The 24849-nt window shown below is 52.3% G+C and overlaps 1 protein-coding gene across 3 annotated transcripts in view; it reads right to left on the bottom strand.

Annotated features, from left to right (window-relative positions):
- Nucleotides 1-1790: 1790 nt before the first annotated feature.
- PCDH1 (protocadherin 1) overlaps nt 1791-24849 on the bottom strand; it is a 51925-nt gene continuing 28866 nt past the window's right edge. The window contains exons 5-6 of one of the 3 annotated variants that reach the window (XM_057413669.1): nt 4920-4962; nt 2603-2729 (exon numbers count right to left, since the gene is read on the bottom strand). In XM_057413669.1, coding sequence (XP_057269652.1) covers nt 4937-4962 — 26 coding nt within the window. In that variant the 3' untranslated portion in view covers nt 2603-2729; nt 4920-4936. Of the gene's footprint in view, nt 2730-4919; nt 4963-14145; nt 14175-24849 lie in introns of those variants that run through there. The other 2 variants (XM_057413668.1, XM_057413670.1) reach the window with 2 other exon arrangements.

Raw genomic sequence — 24849 nt, 5'->3', positions numbered from 1 at the left:
GGGTAAAAGCTGGTCTTGCTCTCTCAGGGGGTCCCCAAGAGGGGCACTGGACACTGCTGCTGCCTGAGCCGAGGGGAAGCGTGAGCAGTCGAGTTGGCAGTGGAGTCAGAGATCCTGGCCAGCGCGGCCAAATTGCACATTCTGCCCAGTTTGGCCCTGAAACTACAGAGCTACAATAAAAACAAGTTCAGGAGCGTGACCTGCTCAGGCAGGCAGACCAGGGGAACACGGACCCTGCCGGCCGGCCACTGTGGGCAAGGGCACAGCAGGGATGCCTGGCCGGACATCACCGAAGCATCGCGCCCGCCTCGAGGGAGCAGCAGCAGGAGGCCGGGAGGAGGGTCCTGCCCCCTCCGGTGACACCCCGAGGTGCCAGGGCTGCGGGCGATGCGGTGCTGCCCGGAGATGGCAAGGAAGCAGGGCTGGGGCACAGGGGTGCGGGTGCGAGCAGGCGCCTTCTGCCGCCCTTCTCTTGTCACCCGCTGCATCCCCTCAGGCCAACCGGAGCCACACTGGGGAGCTGCCCCCATCTTGCCGCCGCTGCCCAAGCAGAGGGAGAGGAGCTGCTCAGAGACAGGGATGCTGGAGGGGAGGAGGCTGAGAAGAGGGGGCCCCCGGTGCTCTGCACCCCAACAGGCACTACGGCTATGGCAGGGCAGTCTCTGACCCGCAGCAGCCGGGTGCCAGCTCCCTGCAGTGTCCCCCATGCCGGTCGAGCCCAGCAGGGCCCCACGGTGCTGGACTGCACGAACCGGAGATGAGCCACGGGGGCAACCGTCCTGCAGTTACCGCTGGCCTCGCTCCCTAAGGAAGATGCCAGAGATGAAGACGATGTGAATACGGGAAGAACAACGGTGCAGCACAGCCCCTCCCCGCATCCTGGCAGGGGAGGACCAGGAAGGGCTACCCAGGAATGAGGTGTGAGGTCCCTGGACCCCTCCTGCCCATGGAGCCCCCCAAAACAGGAAGCCCTTGCTCCCGAGGGAGCAGAGAGGCTCGGGAAAGTGCCCAGGCATCCCCCTCTGGAGAGTCCCTTGAGGGGCAAGGGGGTCCTCTCCATTGCCCCGGTTGGGTGCCCTGCGAGGGAGCCGAGGATGCCGGGGCAGTGGGGACCCGCCGGGGACACCGGTGGACCTTTGACAATGGAAGAGAAAGCTGGACCCTGTGAGAGTGGCCCTGTGGCCTAAGGGCAGCAGGAGTCCAGCGGGCAGGGGCTCGGCGGCCCCCGGAGTGACCCTGAGACAAAGCTCCTCCTCACAAAGGCAATGGTGGCTTACAGGCGGATGGGATGGAGGTCGAAGGCATGGCACAGCCGGCCCCATGGGCATCCCCTGCCCCGGAGGAGGCACAAGGTGATGGGCTGAGACGCCACAGCCGATGACGACCTCCCTGCCAGCAGAGCGGGACTGAGGGCTTCTCCGGACCCAGCCGGTCCCTTCACTGGGGGCTTCCCCATCCCTCCTCCACCCGCCGGGCGCAGGGCCACCACCAGGGAACCCCCCCAAAGCAGACCCCACCTATGGCACCGGGCAGTCCCTAGGGACCCTGCAGCTTGTGGGCACAGTGACAACGCTCAGGAAGAGGTCCAGGCTGAGAAACGGCAAAGTCCCTGCAGTCCGGCTAGGACGCTGCCCCTCTCCTCCAGCTCCCCAGCTGCTGTCTCAGGGACTGGTCACATCTCTATTTACAATATAGAACATGAGTGTGGGCCGGACGCTGCGCTCCCGCGGGCTTTTCCACACAGCAAACCATTCAAAGCTGGAACTTGCTCCCTGTTTGTTTCTGGTTTCTTTTTCTTTCTTTCTTTTTTTTTTCCTTTTTTTTTTTTCTGTATTTTTTGTTTTTGTTTAAATGTCTTTTGTTTCAAGGACAATAAAAAGTTTCGATCAGGCAGGACTTGAATGTCATTCCTAAGCTTCGTATTTACAGGAGTCTACAGCAAAGAGACAGGCAGCTCGCTCCCCATGCGCAGGGACACCCCTCATCCTATGCCCCAGGAACTCACCAGCTCTGCGTGGACCTTTGGTACATAAGCCCTTCTCCCCAGCCATGCCCCCTGCACCAGGAGCCTGCCCAGCCCTCCCCGGTGACGCAGCAGTTCGGAGACATTCACCCACAAGTGCTCGGAAATGGGCTTTCGGATGCTTCCATCCTTCCCACCCACCCCTGGCCCCGGGAAAGGACAGGTTTAAAAGGCGCTGCTCCCATCCCTGCCTCGCCCTGCCCTGCTGTCCACGGAGCCCCCTGCCTGGAGAACCGGAGCGATAAAGCATTGAAGGTTAAAGTGTTCCTCGGGACACTGGCCTCAGAAGCGCATCTGCTCCCTGCCCCTCACGCCCAGCCTCACAGGTAGATCTCCCTCTTGGTGGTCTGGGAAGAGGGGGTGGTGGCTGGCTGGAAGTCCGAGGTCTGGGTGAGAGGAATTTCCTCCATGGGAGAGTCCTTGCAGGGCTCATGGCTACTATTGGAGAAGGCACTGTACGTGGGGAGCAGGCGGAGGTTGGCCATTTTGGTGCTGCGCTCTTCTGAGAGTCTGGGGCTGCCATTCCCGACTTGCTCTTGACTCCCTCTGTCTTGGTAAGGCACAAAAGTGGAGAGTTTGAGGGCGTTCTTGGGCCTGCGGCTGGGGGAGGACTGGCCGGGCATCCAGCAGGTATCGGAGTGGCCGAACTCTGTGCACTCCCGGGTGCAGGTCCCAGTCATGGCTACATCGGGCAGAGGCCGGAGATCTGCGGAGAAGCAAGTGAGAGCATCGTTACACACCTGGGTACCACCAGCTCGGGATGTGAGGGTGCTACTGAATGTGTGTTACTGCAAGAGGGATGTGGATCTGCTTGAGTGAGTCCAGAGGAGGCCACGGAGATGCTGCGAGGGCTGGAGCAGCTCTGCTCTGGAGCTAGGCTGAGAGAGCTGGGCTGGGTCAGCCTGGAGAAGAGAAGGCTCCTGAAGGGGAGACCTCAGAGCAGTTCCAGTGCCTGAAGGGGCTGCAGGAAACCTGGAGAGGGGCTTTGGACAAGGGCCTGTAGGGACAGGCCAAGAGGGATGGCTTTAACCTGCCAGAGGGGAGACTGAGATGAGCTCTTAGGCAGAAGCTCTTCCCTGTGAGGGTGCTGAGGTGCCGGCACAGGGTGCCCAGAGAAGCTGTGGCTGCCCCATCCCTGGCAGTGTTCAAGGCCAGGTTGGACACAGGGGCTTGGAGCAAGCTGCTCTAGTGGAAGGTGTCCCTGCCTGTGGCAGGGGTTGGGACTGGGTGAGCTTTAAGGTCACTTCCAAAACAAACACGGCTGGGGTTCTATGATGGAGCACAGGGATGAAACAGCAGAGCCTGGGAGGGGACCCCAAGGCTCCTAGCAGCCAGTGCCTCCAGTCCGAGCTCACAGCTACAGCTCCCTCTGGACAAGCACCCTCCCTGCAGCAGATGTGTGCAGAGAAATGGAGGCAGAGCACAGGGCAGAGCTCATCCCCTTTGCAGTTGTGAATCGTACAGGAGGAGCTCCACAGGCTGGGCTTGCACAACAGGAGACAGGCTGGCACCGGACTTGCCACCCCACAAGCTGTGGGCACCACCAGGCTCCAGGAACCCCTTTGGTCCAGCATCTTTGGGCACCACTGACCCAGAGACAGGGAGCTGCCCTAAACACAGGCAGGCTCCTCACTGCCCTGAGGGGCATATTTCCTGAGCACCATCCTTGGCCAGCCCTGCCCTGCTCTCCATCAGGCTCTCCATCAGGCATGCCAGGCCACCTGCAAACATCCCAGGCACCCGTCAGCAGGAGCCCCAAGCCCAGCCAGAACTCCTCAGACATCGTCTGGTCTCCCACAGAGCCTGAAATCCCTGAGCACAGCGAAGCACACATGGGCAAACCCACATCTACCCCCAGAGAGGCTGCACATACCTGATACACATGAGTCCTGGCCCAGGAGTGCCCAAGCACGTGCCCCTGAGAGAGCCAGGTATCTATCTGAGGGCATCAATAGCTCCCTGCTCCTGGCATACCGGAGAAACTGACCACCGAGGTCTGGTGTCCTCACATACCAGCCACACTCTGCCCCAGACACTGCAAGACCTTGAGCCTTGGCCATGCATCTTTTATACAGGGAGTACCTGTCACAAGTCTTCAGGGGCTGAAACTTGGTGTTCCCATGCAGAGGTGAGCATCCCTCCAAGAGCCATTCCAGACACAAGCCATTCCTTGCCACCTACCCCAACCTGAGACACAACACAGCCCCCTGCCACTGCCTGGGACACATCACTGCCCATAAGCACCTACTGGCAGATCAAGGCTGGTGCTGATGAAAGGGTGAGCTGCTCATGAGCCTGAGCCTGCTCTGACTTGCAGACATCCCTTCTGGTTCACAGAAGTCCTCTCCATCTCCACCCAGGAGCTCACTGCACTCTATTGCTGACAAACAAACAAGCAGCCCCACTGGCACCCCTCACCCCTGGGAAGAAGCAAACCGGAGCCATCCACAGCATGCTGGGGGCTCTGCCCTCATCAGCACACCCCTCCTGCACCAGTCTGGGGCTCATGGACACAGATGTCCCCCAGTCACCCTGGCACAGCTTTCACACACAGGCAACCCTGGGGTGAGAGGAACGTCCCTGAAGGAGAAGGCTCAACACAATGCCAGGAACAGTTGTCAAGGGTCGTAAGTGAGAACTAAAGAGATGGACATGGGAGAAGGGGCAACGTTAGCAACAAACCAGTGCATGAGCATATCTTGCCCTAATACAGCCTCCAGTGACTGTATCCCCTGGTCTCAGCTCCTTAGGGGACTGAGGCTCCCCAGTTTGTGCCCCTGGTTCCTGCGGAGGCTCTGGCACCCACAGTGCTCCTATTGCTGGGAGCCACCTCCTGTTTCCGTCCCCGGGCACACACGTAAGCTGTGATATCCTGGCAGCAGCCATAAGGACATACCTCAGCGCAGACCCCCTTCACAGCCTGCTCCGCTCAGGGGACTCTAATGAGGATCAGAAAAAGGACGAGAGGGTCACATCATTGCACAGCCCCAGCCTCCACACCCGCCCTCAGGATCCTCCTGCACCCTTCAGCCTCTGCCATCCCTCCCCGTAGCCCTGCACTGATCCCACAGCATCCCTCTGGTACCCACTGAGTCCTTTGGCCCTGCTCCAGCACCCCTGAGGCTGCTTGGCCACCACTGCTGACCCTTCACTACCTTCTCCAGCCTTAACACTATCCTCCCTGGAGCCCACCGGCCCTTGCAGAACTCACATGGGGACCTGAAGCAAAGCTTGAAGCCACCCGGCTTGTGGCACCTTAAGCAGAGGGGCTGTGCATCAAACAGCAACGTGCACACACACACACACACACACAGATACAGCCCAGCTGGTGCCACCAACGCGCTCATGCAACACAAACGGGCACACTCAGATGAGCGCATGTGCAAGGGACAGCAAAAGCAGCATGAGCATCACAGGGGACAAGATGCCCACACAGGGCACTGTGAGAGCAGAGCTCGCCAGGGCATACCTTGGGGTCATTCTCAGGGCTGGCCACAGACCAACTGTCCTATTTCCTATTAAAGTTGCCTCATTTCTTTCTCCTTGCTACAGATAGAAAGCAAGAGACAAACCCAGAGGAGAGACAGCTCAGTTTTCATCTCTGTGTGAATCAAAGCAGAGACCAGAGCTCACATCCCAGATGATCCACCAAGTCTTCCTCTTAGGACACCAGGATGCCTTGGTGGCCACTGATGTGGTCAGTTTGAAGTCGTTATGCTGTCTTTCATTTCTGTTAAAGAGGCAATACTGCTGTCTCTGTCTTATCTGCTTTCCTACCAGACAAATGACACGGCTCATCATCATTTCCACTTCCAGACATGCCTCGGTGCTGTGCACTCCCAGGGTGGGGAGCAGATGAGTGCTGTCACTTCTTGCTCTGACAGAAGGTGCTTTGCTGAGTCCATGGAGGGTAATTGCAGGATGGAAATAAAAGCTACCTCTCCAGGGAACAAAGCTATGGTGATTTCCTTGTGCCAACAGCCGCTTAGAAAGCACAGGATCAAGCAGAACGCTGTGTTCAGGGTCTTTTATTCTGGTTTTCCCATTGTCTGTTTCTGGCACTAATATCCTTTTCCAGTGCAGTCCCTTCGCTTGCAGTGAGATGCTGGCATCAGAGCTCTGCTGCTAAAGGAGCATATTATGTGCCATGAACACAACCAGCTCTGCTTCAAGAGCCCGGGAACAGGGCAGGGTGTCATTCCTGAATAGCTGTGATTTAGAGCAAGCAGCAAGCACGACCCTGTGGCCTAATTCTCAGCACACGCTGGTGGTGCTTCAGAGACTTGCTGTGCCCCTGCAGGCAAGCAGAAATCCTTTGGGGGTGGGAGTTTTGACCACAAAGTGCTGATCCTGGGTGCCCTGCAGTGTGGTGAGGAGGCAGACCCTAAACCTCCCTTGGGATCGAGGTGCCCACTTCACCTTACAAAGTGTACTTGGGATTCTGGATCCTTCCTCCACCCCAGGAATGCAGTTTTGTGACTCTGAACCCCAAGTGATGAAGAGGATGGCCATGGCCTCTCCAGCACCTCATTCCTCCACAGCATCCTGGCCATGCAAAGTAAAAGCTATGTCTGTGCCCCCTCCTTCAGAGGGCTGGCCCATCCTGCTATTGCCATTTCCATGCCAGAAGGCTCTACTTCACAGCGGAGAGGGTTGTGTGGTTGTTTGGGCATTCACGGTCTTCTAGCTCCCCACTTCCTACAGCTTTGCATTCCTATGGTAGCCTCATTAGCCCCCTCCGGGCTGCTCTGCCTCAGCACATTGCATAGGAATGAATCCGGGGCAGTAAAAGTCGCCTCCTTTTGACTTTTCCAGATGAAAGGGGGGCACAGTTTGGGGCTCACACCATGGGGCATTCAAAGATGCACCCTGTGCCCCCGTTCTGGCTGGAGGAGGGGAAGCTCTCTCAAGCCGTGGCTCTGTTCTCATCTCCAGACATCCAGGGAACCTCTGCAGTCTGCGAAGGAGATGGTGCCAGGCTGTCTCCTCCGGGAAGAGGCACAAATTGGTGCCACTGCTAATTATTTCTCTCTCTATCCCCACGCAGGGCAGGGACACATCCTGTTGCAGCCACTTTTAAGGGCTCCTCTAATAGTAGCAGCTTTTAGTGGGGGATTTCAACAGAGCACTATGAGGTAGGAGACAAAAGCAGGCAGCCTCATTCAGCAGGCACTTCCATCTCCTGCAGCGGATGTGCTGAGGTTCACTCACCCACTGCAAGCCAGGTACCTTCAAACAGAGGCTGAGAGCCAACCTCAACTGCTTATTTTGCCACGATCTGCAGCATCCGCAGCCTGGTTTGGTCCTCACTGTCTTCCCTCTGTGTCAGACATCAGCACTGCATGTGTGGTGTGCAGGGATGATGCAGCACAAGAGGCCAGACCTTGCAGGTGAGGGGATGTGGTGGAGCAGCTCTGGGAGGGAAGACAGTGGGACTGCAAGGATGTGACACAGCAAAGCACGGCAGAGGGTGCAGAAAGTCCAGAAGGGAGGAAGAGGGAAGCAGAGCATGCTAGGAGCGACCGGAGAGGTTCAGTGGTACAGAGAAATGGGAAATATGACAGTGTAGGAGGCTAAGCAGGGTGCTTTCCTGAAGCATTAGATCAGAAAGAGTCATCTTCCCTACCTGGTGGCACTGAGAACATTGGCCACTGATTCCAACCCTGTCCAGAGCCCAAAAGCAGTGTAGCCCTGGTTGGGGATAAAGGGGTGAGCATGGCCCCAGCTGCAAACTGAGGGCTGCGGTGCAAGGTACTTCCTTTAACGTGGCTGTCTTTCAGCCAGGGAAGGATGCAATCTCCAGTACAGGCAGCTTTACCACCTCCATTGCCCTGGTGTGGACACCTGTAAACACCCCTCACCCAGACCACTCCCGGGACATCCCTTACCTGGTGAACTCCCATGACATCCCATCCCAGCAGCACTGCCCTTCCTGCCTGCCCCTACTGCCTCTATGCAACAGGAACAGCCTCTGAGATGCCGCTCTTTCCAAAGGTTATTCCCACCACACAGCTCTTGAAAGCAGGCACCGTTCCCCTACTCCACCATCACTTACTGGTGCCATTCTCCCGCACTATCACTCCCTCCAGGTACCACTGCCTACAGCGCTGTTCCCCACAGGCACCATTCCCCTACTGCTGACAGGCACCATTCTCCCACGCGACTGTTCTCTATAGGTACCACTTCCCTACAGCGCGACTACCAACAGGTAGCATTCCCCTGCAGCGCTGTTCCCTGCACGCACTGAACCCCATGGCGCGGTTACCGAAGGTGCCACTCTCCCATGGCGCTGCTCTCTACAGGTGCCGTTCCCCGCAGCGCCATTCCCAGGAAGCACCATTGCCCCACGGCGCTGCTGCCTCCAGGTAGTGGTCCCCCACGGTGCCACGTCCTCCAGGTGCCATGTTCTGTGCTGCTGCTCCCTCCAGGTACTGCCTCCTCCCCGCTGCTGTCTTCCCTCCAGGCACTGCTGTTCTAATGGTGCCATTTCCTCCAGGTTCCATGTTTTACAGCGCTGTTCCCTCCAGATACCACGCTCCTGCAGTGCTGCTTCCTCCAGGCACCAGAGCTTTGTGGTCTGCTCCCTTTTCGCTACACCCCAGCACTACAGCAGTATGGATAGTGTGCTCCAACATCCCGGTTTCTTATCCCAGCAGCCCCACTGCTATTCTATTCCATTCTACCCTATCCTAGTCCATTCTATTATAACCTCTTCTCTTCTAGGCTATTCCATTCCATTCTAGTCTATCCTATCATATTGTTTCATCATATTCTGTTCTATTCTTCATGTCTTCACTTCCCAGTACTGCCTTGCACGATCCCACCTCTTGACTTATTCCTCTCCATGTTGTTCCCTCCCAGCAGCAGCATGCCTGACCTAATAGCCTGGAGAAGTCCCCCCATGCTGGCAGCAGGAGATGCTCAACAACCCATCCCCACCGGGCCAGGTCAGAGTGAGCTTCCCTTGGGGTACAGGAGCTTGGTGGCCCCTTCCCAACACGGCTTCCCCTTCAAGGCCTTTTGGGAGAGGGAAGCTGTGCTGTAGGTAGCTGCGGAGCTATGACCTCCTTTGGAAAGCCCAGACACAAGGTTTCCCCTTTCCCAGATGAAGTGGACACGGCCAGTGTGTTATTCCCAGCAGGGAATGCCCACCCTCCGGACACAGGGGACTGGAGCAGCAAGCTGTACTGCAGCTCCTCAGTCTGTCTGCTTTCTGGCCCCAGATTCCCACATCCCATGTGGACGTGACCAGAGCTCTCTACCTCCGGAGCAGCACAAGCACAACACCAATTGCACTTTCCAGGCCTTGGGGAAGGCTGCTGGACTGCTGCCTGTTTCCACAGCAATGCTCCAGAGATCAATGAGTACAGCAATATCGGAAGCTGAAAGCACAAGCAGAGAGCTCCCCGCAGTCCACGTCAGTCCCTATTTTTCCTCGACTGAGCTAACACCATCCCTACAACACCCAGGCAGACGGTTTGCAGGACCATTCCTAGCACTACAACACCCAGACAGACGGCTTTGGGGACCAATTCTAGCACTACAACACCCAGACAGATGGCTTTCCAAACTTAACACCATCCACTACAGCATGCAGACAGATGGCTTCTGGTATCTGAAACCGACCCGACGCTGCCCATAGAGGTGGTTACTGCAGTTCAATGCCACTCCTACAGCTCTAGGGGCAATAACAAGCAACACCAGCTCTTACAATAAATACTGAGAAAGATCCTCAGACTGATGCCAGCACGCAGATGGGTTTCTCCTAGGCACCAAAGTCAAGAGATGCAGTGTGCACAGCCGTCTCCCTCAGACCCTACTGCACTGAGCATCTCTCCCCTCATGCTAAACAGTAGTATCCAAACACCAGTACCAATAGCTTGCTCCTAAGTTAATGGCCTGTCAGCCCCGAGATGCACACATGGATCAAACCATGGCCCCTGGAGTATGTTACAACAGCACACACTAACTGCAGCACCAGAGCAAACGACTTCCCACATCCTGCCAAAGGGATCACAGCAGAACCAGCGTGTAATGCATGTGGACAGATCACCCAACAGCCTCAGCGTCACCAGCGCAGGTAGCACTAAGCCACTGTCAGAGAGAACCTGAGCCCTGGCTCCCAGAGGACATGTTCTTCCCCTGTCTGGCACAGCTGGAGCTGGAGGGACCACCTGTTGCTCCCGTTATCTCTGCAACCTGCAGGCAGCTGGGTAGGATGCATATCCCACAGCCACATCGCAACAGCAATAGGAGGTGATCCTAGCACCCAAACGGATGTTTCTGGACACTCACCGTTTTCCTGCAGGGACCAGGCAGGGATTACAAGGCCAAGTGATAGACTACAGCACCCATGGGACACCCAAAAGCCCCATCTGCCCCCGGCTTCTCTGCAGCCTATGTGATACCCAGAGAGACAAATTCAATCCCCCTATAATAGACTTTGTGCTGTGTGGTGCCACTGACATGATCTCCTACCCTGACACAGTGGGGCTGCAACCTTTGCTGAGCTATAAAAAGCAGAATTACTACATTAAATGACTGAATAATTCTGTTCAGAACTACCTTAATAGGATTAGAGAGTTCAAAGGTTAGGAAATGCCAAAATTAGGATGGTCCATGCAGTCTTAATTCACTTCATGACGGTCTGCTTTGTGTTGTGGAACTGAATTGTGCTCCCCAGGGTCCTTCTGTGCCTCTGAGGGACAGAACAGAACCACCTGGGAGATATCCCAGGGTTTGGGGGAAGGAAAGGCTTTGCTCTACCCCCCAGGCTGCAGGAATTGGGGAAGGTACAATAAAAGGGTCAAAAGATCACAGAAAATTGCTTCTCTGAAGCACTGGGCTGGAGGATATGGGGATTGCTTTACTCTCGAGGAAAACCACAACCATTTCCTTCCCTACCTCCTTTGGAAATGAAATCTCTGGGCAGATTTCATTGCCATGTTTCAAAATATTTGGTAAGTGGCACATGTCCACGGAGAAACTGTGTCCTTGCAGTTCAGGTTTGCCAGAACTTCAAGCAACTGAGAACCAAGTCAGGTAATGAGCATCACTGGGCAATGTAACCTGCCAGAGGGGAGACTGAGATGAGCTCTTAGGCAGAAGCTCTTCCCTGGGAGGGTGCTGAGGCGCTGGCACAGGGTGCCCAGAGAAGCTGTGGCTGCCCCATCCCTGGCAGTGTTCAAGGCCAGGTTGGACACGGGGGCTTGGAGCAAGCTGCTCTAGTGGAAGGTGTCCCTGCCCGTGGCAGGGGTTGGAACTGGGTGAGCTTTAAGGTCCCTTCCAACCCAATCCAGGCTGGGATTCTCTGATTCTATGATCTTCTTCACCCACGTTGTATAAAACACAGTAACAAGCCTAGCTCCAAAATGAAATCCTGGTTCCTATAATATCCAAACACTGTCCTCTGGCCAAGGAAGAACTTCTCAAGACACCGACAGACAACAGCGGTTCAACAAATAACCACCAGGCAGGTCAAGGAGTCAGGCAATAACCAAACTCTCTTCCCGGTCTCATTACCTGCTCCTGCAATATCCAGCCCAGGCGAGTAACAACTCCTGTAGTAGCTTCAGGAGTGCACAAAGGTCTTGACAAGAAGCAGTGGTCAGCAGAGCAGCCTCCCTTCTTCCCCCCCTGCCCAAAGAGGAGGGGCAGGGGAGCACAGGGCTCCTCTGGCTTTTGAGTGCTCTCTGAAGGCTGATGATGGTTATGTAAATGGGCAGAGGAACACCAGCTGCCATCCCCTGGGGCTGTCAGCTCATGCATGCCTTGTATGCGCATTCCTGCTACCCAAATACCGACACAATTGCTCCTTCCACATTCCCACCTTGTCTCCTGTGCACAGGAATGCTCTCAGACCCTCCCAGTGGGGGTCCCAGACTAGGTCTGTGGGGCTGACCCATCCCCTTGTCCAGTCAGGTGCTCCCTGAGGACACAGGGGTGCATGGCCCAGAGGCTCCTGGTGCTGCTGGATGATGGAAGGGGGGAAACCACAAGGGGCCAGGCCACCAGGGCCAGGAGCAGTGATCCCCACGCCAGTGAGAGCTCTGGCTACTCACTGACCCATGGCTGTGGTGCCTTTGCCCAGCCCTCTGATGCAATGCACTCTCCAGCCAGGATCTGCTGTGTCTGGGTGAACAGCAGCAATATGGCCCTTGTGGCACCAGGTCCTGGGGAGCTCTTTGACCATATTATAACGGGTTGCTGAAATAGAGTGGTTCTCTTACCCCTCTTCCCCTCTCAGAGCATCACTGAGACATATAATGGCTTCTGAAGGGGACTGGAGATCTGTCCATGGCTCCTGCAGGATTGTGCCTTGTGTTCCTGCCATGGTTCCAGAGGCTGGGGACACTCCAGATGTTGGGGACACTCTACCTGCTTGCACTGAAAGCCTTGGGGCAGCAACCTAACCACCCCAAGATGCCAGGCATAAGACATGTTATAGCAGCAAATGCTCTTACAGGAGGAACCAGTGCTAATCCTTGCTCTCTATCCTGTGCCTGTGTAAGGCAGGGGTCTCATCCTCTCTTTCTCAGCCCCTCTATGCAGGCATAGGGCTCTGGGGGAGCACATGAAGGGGTCCCCTCCAGCCCTCACCCCACAGTGTGAGTCACAGCCCCCACGTGTGGGGCTGGGCTCAGCACTGTGGCTCTGCTGCAGCCCATGGCTCCAGCCAGCCTCGCTCCAAGGGTTAATCTTGCTCTCCCGAGCTCCTCAAAGCTAATTAGAAAGAGCCTGGGTAAGTGTGGCAGCACACAGCCACCCTGCACTTATCTCCCCACTTCCGGGGCTCTGCCCTTATCATTTAATTAAAGCTGCAGTGCGCTTCCCTGCCTGGCAGCACCTCATCAGGGAGCTCACTGGAGCTTGAGGCGGTGCCTTCGCCAGTTTGCGGCGGAAGAAGCAGGACAAAGGCAGGGAACATACCCCAGGAAAGACAATAAAAGGGAGAAGAAGGTAAAGAGAGTCCCTTTGTGCTGGCAGCCAGGCGGGATGGGGCTTGGAGCAAGCTGCTCTAGGGGAAGGTGTCTCTGCCTGTGGAAGGGGGCTGGAACTGGATGAGCTTTAAGGTCCCTTCCAACACAAACCAGGCTGGGATTCTACAACAAGGTGTGCAGGGAGAGACCAAGCCCCATCCCCAGTGACAGCCATGATGTTCTTAATGGGGATGCAGGGTCCTCTCGGCTCTACATGGACCTCTGGGATGTCAGCCTGGAGGTCTCACAGTGATCTGCCTCCACCACAGGCAGGGTGGGGGACCCTACAGCCCAGCTCCATCGCCCAGCAGCAGCAGGACCCTGGATCCCCTACCCCAGCCCAAAGCAGCTCTCCCAGCACAGCACGCTTGGATGTACCCTGACACCAGAGCCCATGCATGCTGCGTGCCTCTGCAGCAGAGCAAGCCACACTCAGCCCTCCCATTGGCAAGGAACAACCATGCAGCACCCAGCGCCCCAAAGAGAATTGGGGACCTCCAGTGTACTGGGGAAAGAGAGATGCCATCAAACAGCAGCAGCTGCAGCACCAGGTCTGTGAGGGAGGGCTGGGATGCATAAAACCTGAGAGCTGCTGCTGTTTGAAGGCCACACAGCAGTGCGTGGGAGCAGGTACCAGGGCTGCGTGCTGGGACTCAGGCATTTCGGGGCATGCAACCCCCAACTGATGCTGACAGCTTCTGTGCCAAATTCCACACGTCTCTTCCAAAGCATGGTTAAGCTAATGGGTCTTGAAAAGAACTTCTTATAATCAGTTTGTTAGCAGGGCTGAGCCAGCACGTCTTGTTCTCAAGAAACAGCTGGAACACCTCTGCTAAACCTCCAGAAAAGAAGAAAAAGGCATCGACCCGAGGGAAACCCAGCATGGAAAATTCAAGCCTTAGTGTTGGAAATCTGAAGTGATAAGCAATCAAACCCAAGGCTGTATAACACGAAATGCCAAGCAGCCCGAGGCTGTACAGTCTATATAATGATCCTCATTGCAGATTCCTAAAGCTGCTGGGAAGCTGCCGCCTGGTTGGGAGATGCATGCGTGTGCTTGGCGTGTTCCAAGCAGGAGGAATGGAGCGATTCAGCCTTATACCAACACCGTGCAGTCCTTCCACTGCTCCTGAAAGGGGTGGTCCTCTCCCACCATTGTTAGTTCCTCAATCCTAATCACGAGCAAGAATTAACACATGATATTTTAATTTATTCTTTAAACTCATTTCCATCAAGCCCAGTTCTGTCGCCTCCAGGCTTGTGGCCACATGTGCAACCTTGGAGCACATTGCAAGGTGCCCCAGTTCATGCGCAAGGGGGACTTAGGAGCACTGCTCTGGTTTTACGAGCACTCTATGTTTGCTCCTTGGTGTCTGCCTCATTGTAAGCTTGTATTAAAGCTCTTGTGTCAGGGAGTACGCATGTCTGCCTTTGAACAAAACCATTGTTAACTCTCCATCAACAATTTAATAATCTTTCTGCAGCAGGACAATGAAGCAGGGGAAATTATTCTTGCAGGGGAGCCGGTAGCCACACAGCAAAGTGCTGCTCGAGGCCTTTGAAGTCACATAGGTGTTTAACTGACAAAAGAAATCACAACTTTATGAAAAGGGCTTGCCTCCAACAAGCAGAGCTGGAAACAAAGGAAACCAAGACCACTCCGAGGGAAGCAGAGCAGGGGAGAAGGAAGAGCCTCTGTAAGAGTCAAGCCAAACCCCAAGGAGAGAGGAAATGACAGCATGGATTTGCATGCATACGCTTTGTTTTCTTTCCACAGGTCTTTCCTGGGCTGCTTAAGAGTAAAGTGAGCACATTCACTTGTCGCTTCAGCTTTCTTGCAGCCTGTCTTGACTCTGGAAACACGCTGGCTGGCTCAGCCATGATGGAGAGGAGGAAGAGGCCAGATCCTTGCTAGGATTTGTGGTGGATATTTGAAGGAACAGGGAATGGGCATTAAATCCAGATCTGATGCTCTTGGGCTTGAGGAGGAAATGTCTGTGTTGATGGAGGGTGCACGCATAGACCTGGATACCACACCCAGCCATAGAGAACCAAACCCAGGTGAAATCCGACACACAGCAGCTTTGTGAGCATCAAACCAGGGGTATGGTCATGAAAATGACCCAACAGCAAATGAGGGTGTCTGACTGCGTAAAAAGCCCACACAGAAGAGCCTGAACCTCTGAACTACCCAGCCCATTTCTCTGCAGTGAGGAGACGTGCCATAAACCGAGCTGAACAGGCACATTACTGATGCCTCCAACACCCACAGCCTCAGAGGTTGAAAATCTGCAGTGGAAACTAAATGGGGAGGGATTTGTGTCTGTGACGTGGCAGGAACAGCCTATGCACTGGTCACATCCTCCAGTGGTGCAGCCACAACATGTGCCAAGGATCAGCCCAGGTAGTCAAAGATTCTGAATTGGAGCACTTGCCATAATCCCCCACGGGGGCTTTGAAAGGATCTGCAGTGGTGATGGTCACAGCAGGGCAGAAGTCACCTCCTCATGTAAAAATAGGATGTATCAACGCCAATGCAGATTGCTAAAGGTGCAGCTCTGAGCAGGTGGGAGGATATCAGTGGTCTGATGCAAATGGGGAGGTTTAGGAATGAGGCAGACTGCTTAAGGTTTGTTTGGGAAAATCCAGGGAAAAAGCCCAGCTTCTGATGAATACTGCTCTGCCCTATGTTTGTTATTAGGATGGCAGAAAGGTGCACTTGTGGGAGAGTGGGAAAAAGGAGGATAATCGCTTCCAATAGGGAATATCAACCTCCAGCTACTCCTGAGTGCTGCAGTTTACAGACTGCTAGAGGTGAGATGCAATAAAGTTTGCACCACTCGAGAGAGAGCTGCCAGAGGCAGTCCTAAAGGCGCAGGATGAATAAAACATGCTTTAAGGAATGAGCGAGGATCAAACCTGCTGCCTAGCATCCTGGCAGGACAAGGGGGATACATCATTGCCTTGCGTTGGGAAAGGGGATTCGCCAGCTCTGTCACCCCCAAAGCACAGCACAAAGGAACAGCAGGATGATCAAGAGAAGGTTCTGATTTCACGGTCCAGCAGAGATGTCTGAAAACTTCCACAATCAGTCCAAGGGCATAATTTTTATGGATTATTTGTCAAAAGGGAGAAGATAGTAATAGCAGGTTTGCTCCTTATGCACAGTCCACAGAAATAGATGTGTGTAGCACTGAGCAAAGCAGCGGTGTACCTGTTTGAAAAAGCAGCTCAGAACTGGACAGGTAGAGCGCTCAAAAGGATCTGTGATTTGAGAGGTCTAGGATCAGCAATTGACCCTTTGAAGGAAGCCATTAATCATCATTAAGGAGGTTTATGTCCCGAGGGCCCAAAGGCAAAGCAACATGAGTCTTGTGTCTTCTGATGTGGGTTAGCAAAGAGAAAACAGGGCTTGGAGATGAAAAATAGAATATGCGTGGCCAACGGGGTTTACCTGCAGCACGGAACTGCCTGAGCACGGGAAGGGTTCAGGATATGGCTGCTGATAGGGGGAACAATAGCATGAAAGCAGCACGGGTTTCAGGAAAGGCAAGATATTTGCCTTCTCTCCCTGATTTATCTGCATCCCAGTGGGTGCCCCTTCCTCTGTGGCTAATAAGCAGCAAGATGCTAGACACAGAATATACAATTCCTTTTGCTTTTATTCATTTTCTTTCGAGATATAATAAGTCTTGCTTTTGTCAAGATCCCTGTTGTCTGGGTAATTTCATCTAGAGATCCTCAAGGAACAGAGATCTCCATATCACTCCAAGTTTAATATCTTGGTTTTAGCTGGCATATTCTCAAGCAATAACTTACACAGCCGAAGAAGAAGAAAAAAGATTACTTATGTCTAATTGGCATTATACTAATTAGCAGCAAAATACATCAGGCAAATAGCACATCTATTCACTCCCTGTCATTTTGCATTCCCTACTCCATCTTCTCCTTCCTCTGCAGCTATAAACCAACACAACATGCTGTTCTGACACATCCCTGAACAAAGATCATATCCTAACCCTTTCCTCCTTTCTCTTGCTGCCTCCTTGGTTTTTCCCTTCCAAGCAAGGTTGATTGAAAACAGACACAGACATACAATGGATTGAGAACTGTTGGGTTTATGAATTTGTGCCCATCCTGCTTTTCTCTGCCAGATCCCCTCCCCAGCCTCTCCCAGTGTTTCATGTACAGATGGTTTATGGACATCCATGTAAAAATGTTTTTTTATACCTGAATGAGTATATGAAAACAGATAGACTAAACCAGAGGTACACATCCTCTCACACATGGGCCACCACAGCTGATTTATTCCTGACTCATGGCATTTTTGGCAGCTCATCCTAAATGCTTTTAAAAGTGAAACAAGTTAAACTTAATAATGCCAGTCTTCTGCTGGAGCAAGGGTCCTGAGTGTAAGTCTAAGCATCCCCAAGACCCACCATGAGCACTGTCCTCATCATTCAGCTAATTTTGAGTTAGAGCAGCTCTCTACCAGACAAGAGCCCTGGTGCAGTTTGGAGGTGAGCACTTTGTGTGGAGCAACCCTTCCCAATGGACAGGATGGATGAAGCAACACTGACTGAAAGAGTTTAGCCAGGCATACATGAGATATGCTGGGGTGTTTGTCCTCAAACCCCTGGAATAAGATCTGCCTTGTTTTTAGTGATATGGCAGTGGAAGAAGCACCTATGTAGGACTCGGTATCCATCAGACTCTAGGCAGCCCTATTCTCCCATCAAGGAGGTGCAGCCCTCCTTTCCGTACAGATTGAGGCTGAAGCCCACTGCAGAGATTATCTGGGTCCAACCACAATGCCTAGGGAAGAAGGAGCTCACCACCATGTGGCTTCCCTACACTGCTATTGTATCAGCACTGGCTCTGCATGATTGCATCAGCTCACAAGAAATGAGCCCTGGTTCCTGCAGGGGAACCTCAGCTCTCCGAAAGGCGAAGACAGGGGCTGATATGGTTAGATAAGCTCTGAGTCAAAGCAGCCTATCCTTGGTATCTCTCGCCAGATGCCATGACTAATGTTAGATTTATGGAGTGTCCTCTCCGCAAGTAAAGCGAAGAGCTAGCGTTACAACACTTACTGGAGGCGACTTCAAATCAGGATGGATGAGAGCTTGTGGGAAGGAGACGGAGGGAGAAATTCATTAATAGTGAGAGCACAAAGGATGAAATCCTGGGGAAGAGTGAACAACTGAGATTGGCATTTGACCTCACATTGATTTTGCCGAGGACAGGAATGAATCCCTTATCCACTCTCTCATGCCTATGAGAGGGATTTTCCACCTGAGGGATCTACACCTGACCAATCCTTCAAACTCAGCCACATGCTATTTCTATGAGAAAGAAAATGCAGTGTGAAGTCTTCAAGAAGCTCAAATGGGTGACTTCATAAGCTTCTCTAGCATTAAGTTTAAATCCCACACTAATGCAGGTCCCTTTACATAGGAAGAGGTATTGCCAAGCAGGAAGGTTTATAGAGACATTCAGGAGCGCTCACAGGCAGATAAAGGGGAAATAACTGACTTAGATCACACAGGAGCTGGAAATGGCATGTCAAATTACTTCAAAAGGAGATTTCTAAGGAAGCAGGTCTTTGAAAACAACAAATAGTCTGGGGCTGCTGAGGGATCCTAGCTGTCTGTTGCTTTTACACTTAGTCACTGTCTCTGGTTTAGATGTATTCTAAACCTCACGTGGCTGTTCGGTGCCCTTCTGCCAAAGCCCTACGCTCTGCAAGTTCAGCTCTTTGTGGAGCCACAGAGTAGTCAGGTTAGGAAAATTGCTCTGACTTCAGAGTAATATGGCCAAAAAAATAAGTGATCCAGCAAAACTTCAGCCTGATCAGCTCCCCAGTCCAGTTCGCCATGCAGCCAAACTGCTGTGCTGGCACAAGAGGGCACATGGCACAGGGACAGGGATGAGCAAACCAGGACACAGAGGAGGGGAGCTGCCTATTCTGGCACTCTTGCTAACAAAACACACAGGGTGCTGGCTGTGGTTAACAGGTTCATCAACAGAAATGCTCATAACTCAGCTGCTGGCTCTCCCCCATGGATGTCCTGTTCCAGTGAGACACACCGGTTGCCCAAGGAAGCTGTGAATGCTCCATCCCTGGCAGTGTTCAAGGCCAGGTTGGACACAGGGGCTTGGAGCAAGCTGCTCTAGTGGAAGGTGTCCCTGTCCATGGCAGGGGGGTGGAACTGGATGAGCTTTAAGGTCCCTTCCAAGCAAACCATTCCATGATTCTATGATCCAAGGTCACACCTGCAGTTGCTCCAGAGAACCTGTCCAAGGGCAGAGCACTGGGTTCAAAGCCTTGTTCAAATGCAGATTTTAAAATGATACAGAAGACATTTCTGTACAAAACCAAACACAACAGAAGTGTCTGAAGGAGCTTCATCCAACCCCTTGTTCTGATGAAACATCCTCCCTAGAGAGCAACATGGGACAAATGGAAAGGGGACCCACCCTCTTGTTCCTGGTGCAGACCTAATTCTGAATGCTTCTTCCTGTAACACAGTTTAGCAAACTTATAGTTGAACCCATGAATAGTTTGAGGATGACATAAACCACTCTTTGGAAAATAGACTTTGTACCAAGGAAGGGGTGTTTAGATTTGGTCTGGATAAGAAGGAACATTTGCATGGGCATTTGCAACCACTGCCAGGCAAAGAAGAAAACCCTCATCGTGTGGCACTAAAACTGCACCTCACCTTGCAGCCACCTTGTGAAGGTGAAGAGTTCCCTGTTTCAATGTCACCAGGGCTGCAGGAGTGTGTGTCCTGCCAGGTGAGAGTGAATAGGGAAGCGTGGTTCCAAAAAGCAAGGTGAGTTTTGGGCTGGCTTTCAGCACATTCACAAAGCCTGGGGTCTCTGCAGTATCATGCAGTAAATCAGCAAGTTTAGAGCAGGGTCATCTCACTGGGATGTGCACTCATGATAACGCATGGAGAGGATCGTGGTGGGTAGTGCTTCCTAATGGAAGAAAGAGTAAAGATGTGGAATAATGACAGGATTGTCTCCATCCAGTAGGTTCACAGCAGGGAGAATGTGAAGGACATAAAAGAAGGGAGATGACATTCACTCATTTCCATCGTCTTGCCAAAGACAGCAAGAGGGAATGGAAGATGTCACAGCCCAGCCCAGGACCACAAGGAATAGCAGAAAACTCAAAAAATCCCATCTCAAATGCAGGAGGCACACATACAGCCATAGGGATCTACGTATTCTACAAGAGAAGGCACCTTCCTACTGAAATGTGAAGCTTTTTGTCCCTCAGGCACTGACTGAGAACCGTTGTCCTGCCCAGATTTTCCATAATCACATAATGCAGCTATAGTTCAGGGACAGAAAGGGTGAAAAACGTAATCAGAATTCAACAAGGAAACTTGGGTCCTTCAAAGAGCTCCTCTAGAGATGTCCAGGATCTGCCAATGCTCTTTGGAGAACCTGAGGACAATCTTACATGCACACTACCACATAATCCTATGAGACAAGAAAGACACTGTCAAATAAATTATTAAAGCTATTTTGGACAATGTCTGAAGCAAGTAGCATCCTTCTTAGAAGGTATTGAGAGGATTAAAGGCATTCTCTGTAGCTAGTAGCAATGGAGTTGTTACTCAGTCTGGAGAGGAGAAACCAGCTGTACCCTGTTTACCCTGGGCTTGGTGCAAGTAAGGTGAGGAAGGTGACCTGGCTGACGTGGCATCCCAGAACTGCTCTGACTGAACGGCTCTGTCGTAACAGAGTTTACCCAGGCATGAATGCTGGAAAACACAGAGAAGAAAAACATGAGGGTGAGAACAAGTTTGCAGTTACAGCTCAGAGAGAAACGGCGTGTTGAAATAGCGATGGTGTAATCCATGACCATTTGCAATCTGTCGGATGTTGCCTCTCCCAGTGAAAATCATTCCCTACATCTCTCTCCAGCAGTGATTAGGAGAATCAGAAGCTGTCTTTGGGGATGAACCAACATTAACTGAAGAAAGAAGACAAGCTCATGGTTTCTTATGAAGAAATGCAGATGCCTGCAGAGCTGAAGATCACTGAGGAACCCAGATGTAATTTGTAGAAGTAGATGAGATGCAGAAGATGGTCCCAGACAGGATGTGTACCCTAAACAAGAGCAGGACTCAGAAGCCACAAAACATCTACAGTAAGTAATTTCAGCCCCGATGTCAATAACCAGTGTAAAGAAGGATCAGTTATAAAAAATCCCAAAGTTTCATCTAGAGAGGAATCCAAGCACAGGCCAACAGCCCTTAGATGTGTGACCTGCTGGTTCTCAGTTGGAAAGGGGACACAGTGCCAGCCAGAGACCATCTTTCTTTATTCCACAGACAGCACCATATATCTTACCCTCTGCCATACTCTCAGTGTTCTCTTAAAAGGTGTGAGATCTTTCAATAAGTGCCGTGTACCAGACAACCTATGTGAGCTCACAGCATTTGACCAGGACATGGCATAGAGCTTGCGTGAATCCTACAGCCCAGACAGAAACCCAGTCAAAAGCATTCCTCAGTGCTCTGCAACAAAACAAAAGTGCTGCAGGGTATGTTTGAAAACAAATCTGCAGACTGAACATGTGCTTGGAACACTTTCTGCAAGACAAAAGGGACATTTACAGATAATGCAGAAAAAAGAATAGGCTTTAAGATCCAGAGACTTCACTCTGCCAGAGGAGGAGAGAGACAGTCATTTTTTTTTGGTCCCATCTGCTGGCTGTAAGGAACTGAACAACAACAGCATCGAGAACCTTAAAAAGAAGCTCATGACTGGACTGACACAAAGCAGACGACACGAGGTAGCGGCTGCCCAGTGCTGCAAATCCATCCCATCACCATGAGCAGCAAGAAGAGATTGTTGGCTTGGGACTGCTCATGTGGGCCAGCCGCCTTCCCAAGGTGCTGTGATATTGCAGGGGGCACACACAGCTCTGCCTGTTGCGAGGCTATGAAGATGAACACCAGCAGTCACATTATCTCTGTGCCTGGTGCCGCTATGGATGCCACTGAGTGCTGCTGAGAGCTGTGGGCTATCATCTGGACACATCCATGCCGCTAAAAGGTTGTTGGCAAATTGGCCATCACGCAGAGAAAAAATGATATGAAGGAAGGGAAGATCTGAACTATAATCAGAAGCGTAGCAAAGGGGAGCAGGAGGAAAATATCTCCCCAGGCTGCCATTGCAAGGGTTGCCAAAAAGCAGCGCACACATCCAAGATGTGCCAGATGTTGCTGCTGCTGCCCAGGAATGGGGTTGCAGGTCTGTGGTGGCATTATGAGCAGATGGCAATGGCTAAGAGGAGTGCAGGGAAAGGTGGGAGGGAAGGAAGAGACCCAGCTGCCAAAATATCCTGCCTTGGCTCTGCTCACAGTGAGGGACTTGACTCAGTTTTTGAGCATATCAAAGGGAACTTTAAATGTTGACTTGCTCGCATGTGATCTACAAGTATGCATCAAGTGAGGTGTCTCCTACTGTTGCAAGATTCAATGGAATTAAATGGCAGCTAGCGCAGCTCAAGCAGAATTCAAGTTGCAGGCATGTGAAACCAGGGGCAGAGAGGATGTGGCACTGGAAGGGATCACCAGCACACTTGCCACCATTTGCCATCAAAATGGGACCTTTCCAAAGGAGTGCTCCCGCTCAGCCACGATGAGATGAAGAAATCAGAGGGTGGAATTTTATCCTTTGTGTCACGCAGGGGTTAGACAAGCTGCTCCTTCTGGCTTACATCAACCTACCAATCTTTCTTAAAACTAACAATAATCTGGACTGAAAGGGTTTAGTTAAGTCCAGCAGTCAAACCCTGGCAATGCTCTCTCAATTCCTACGCTCAACCTGTGCTGAGGCACACAAAGGAGGTAGGAGACCATCAGAAAAAGACTGGTGTTGACAGAAAAGCCTATGGCTATGAACCAGGTGAGAGGGCTTTACATCTAGCTCTGCCACAGAGTCCCAAAGCCACGCTGCTCACACCTCGCATGCAGCCTTTGCTTTGCCATCCAAGTTGGAGACGTGCCCCATGGCTCGGAGCACTGGGGTGCTGCAGCAGCTCATTGGGGGGTCACCCAATGCTAACAGCCATCTCAGAATGCAGATTATGATTTTCTGTTTCATTCCCCACCTAGGGTGGAATCTCTTTCCTGGAAGGAGAGCTGCGAGGATAAACTCATTAACATCTGTGAAGTACAGACACTACTGCACTAAGTGCATTGCGAAAGCTCAGATGATTGTTAATTACATATTCAGTGCGGGGTTGTGATGGCACGCATTAAAAATGGCATGGGGTGCCCACTTTAAATAATGGGGATAAAGCAATTTAAACATTTGTCCCTGTTCTGTGGCTTGAATTCAGAACTACTTCATGCAATACATCATCAGGTACCTCTGTACCACACAGGGACAGAGCGAAACAGCCTTGATGTAACAGTTCCTAAATTGCACATACTTGGTCCTGTAATCTTACTAAATTGTCTCCATCGTCAATGGAGAGAGACTGGCACTTTCATCATCCAAGCTCTGCATGCATTATGGCAGGGCAGATCCTCTGCAGAGCAGAATCACTCCCAGGCTCCTTCCAACTAAAGCAAATCTGTGATGCAGGGGGAGCAGATGTCTTTAGCAAAAGCAACGGGTGGCCAAGTGGGAGACTAAGCTCAGTTCCCAGCTCAGTGTACCCCACAGAAGCGGATAACAGCATGGCAAAATGTTGGGGAGGAAACAGTGGGCAGCTAGGTAAAATACCAGGGATGACAAATGCCTGGGATGAGTGAGGAGCTGGCACATCAGCGCCAAGCTACTGGAGAAGTCTTCATCAGAAGCATCATAATTCCTCCTGAAAAGGACCTGGCTCAGCCCCTGCAATACAGCATTTTACTGCAGTCTGCACAGTCAAAAGTGTCCAAAAAAGGAGGACACTGATATGTGTGTTAATCAAGTGAAGAACCATCTACAAAGAAAAGGCATGGATCTGTCTTCCAGTTGAAGAGCTATAAATAGCCTTGCATACTTGCTTATCAGATTGGTTCGGCTGCAGGGATAATCTCCTGGAGAAAGCAATGGAAGCCCTGTTATGTTGGATATTTATAACTAGATGAAAGCCTAGAAAATGCACAGTCGTGTCAGTCTTGCGCTCGTGCCGCGAGATAGGGTGTGTGGGATCCAACTCATCTCTTCAGTTTAATATAAGGTCAAGGATGGCTTAGTCTTCCCAGATTCACAAAGAACAATATCTGATCTCTTTGAGGAGCTGATGCTGCTTCAGAAGCCGAGACAAGGGCATGGTGGGACAGTCCCCTAAAAGGTCATGATGGTCCCATATCACTGGAGACTCTTTGCAGGAAGGAAGATACGGCCCTTCTCTGGTCAAACAAGGCAGAGACGTCTTGTTTGCACCAGGGAGGTGTCTGATGTGCCACATCTTGGGCAGGATAACCACAGGAAACCCTATTCTAATGAACAGATCTAACATGATCAGTATCTCCTAATCTCCAAATCGCCTGACCTGGTGCCTGCTTAATGGATCACGATGCTGACCCCAGTCCCTAAGGTTCGTTGAACTGTCTTTGCCAGATTACCTGCAGAGCACCAGGACCAACTAGGGTTAATGCTGGTGGATTCCCCAGAGCATTGGCCTGCCACGGCCTCTGCACTGATCCTGGTTTATACAGGTCAGGACGGCTGCTGGAGGCACTGGAGCCTGACTTCCCAGCACTGCCATGTGAGGGGAGCCAAGACAGGACAGGCTGGGGGATGGAGAGCAGAACGGGGTTACAGTCATCCCCTGGGAGCCTCTGCACACACTGTATCATAAGTGGGTATTTGTGGATG

This window comes from Pezoporus wallicus, unplaced genomic scaffold (assembly GCF_028554395.1).
Source record: "Pezoporus wallicus isolate ANWC-B61680 ecotype Strahan unplaced genomic scaffold, APGP_CSIRO_Pwel_v1 contig_11153, whole genome shotgun sequence".
NCBI classification, from domain to species: Eukaryota; Metazoa; Chordata; class Aves; order Psittaciformes; family Psittacidae; genus Pezoporus; species Pezoporus wallicus.
Note: the sequence above shows the minus strand (reverse complement) of the source record. Positions and strands in the feature narration are given on the sequence as shown.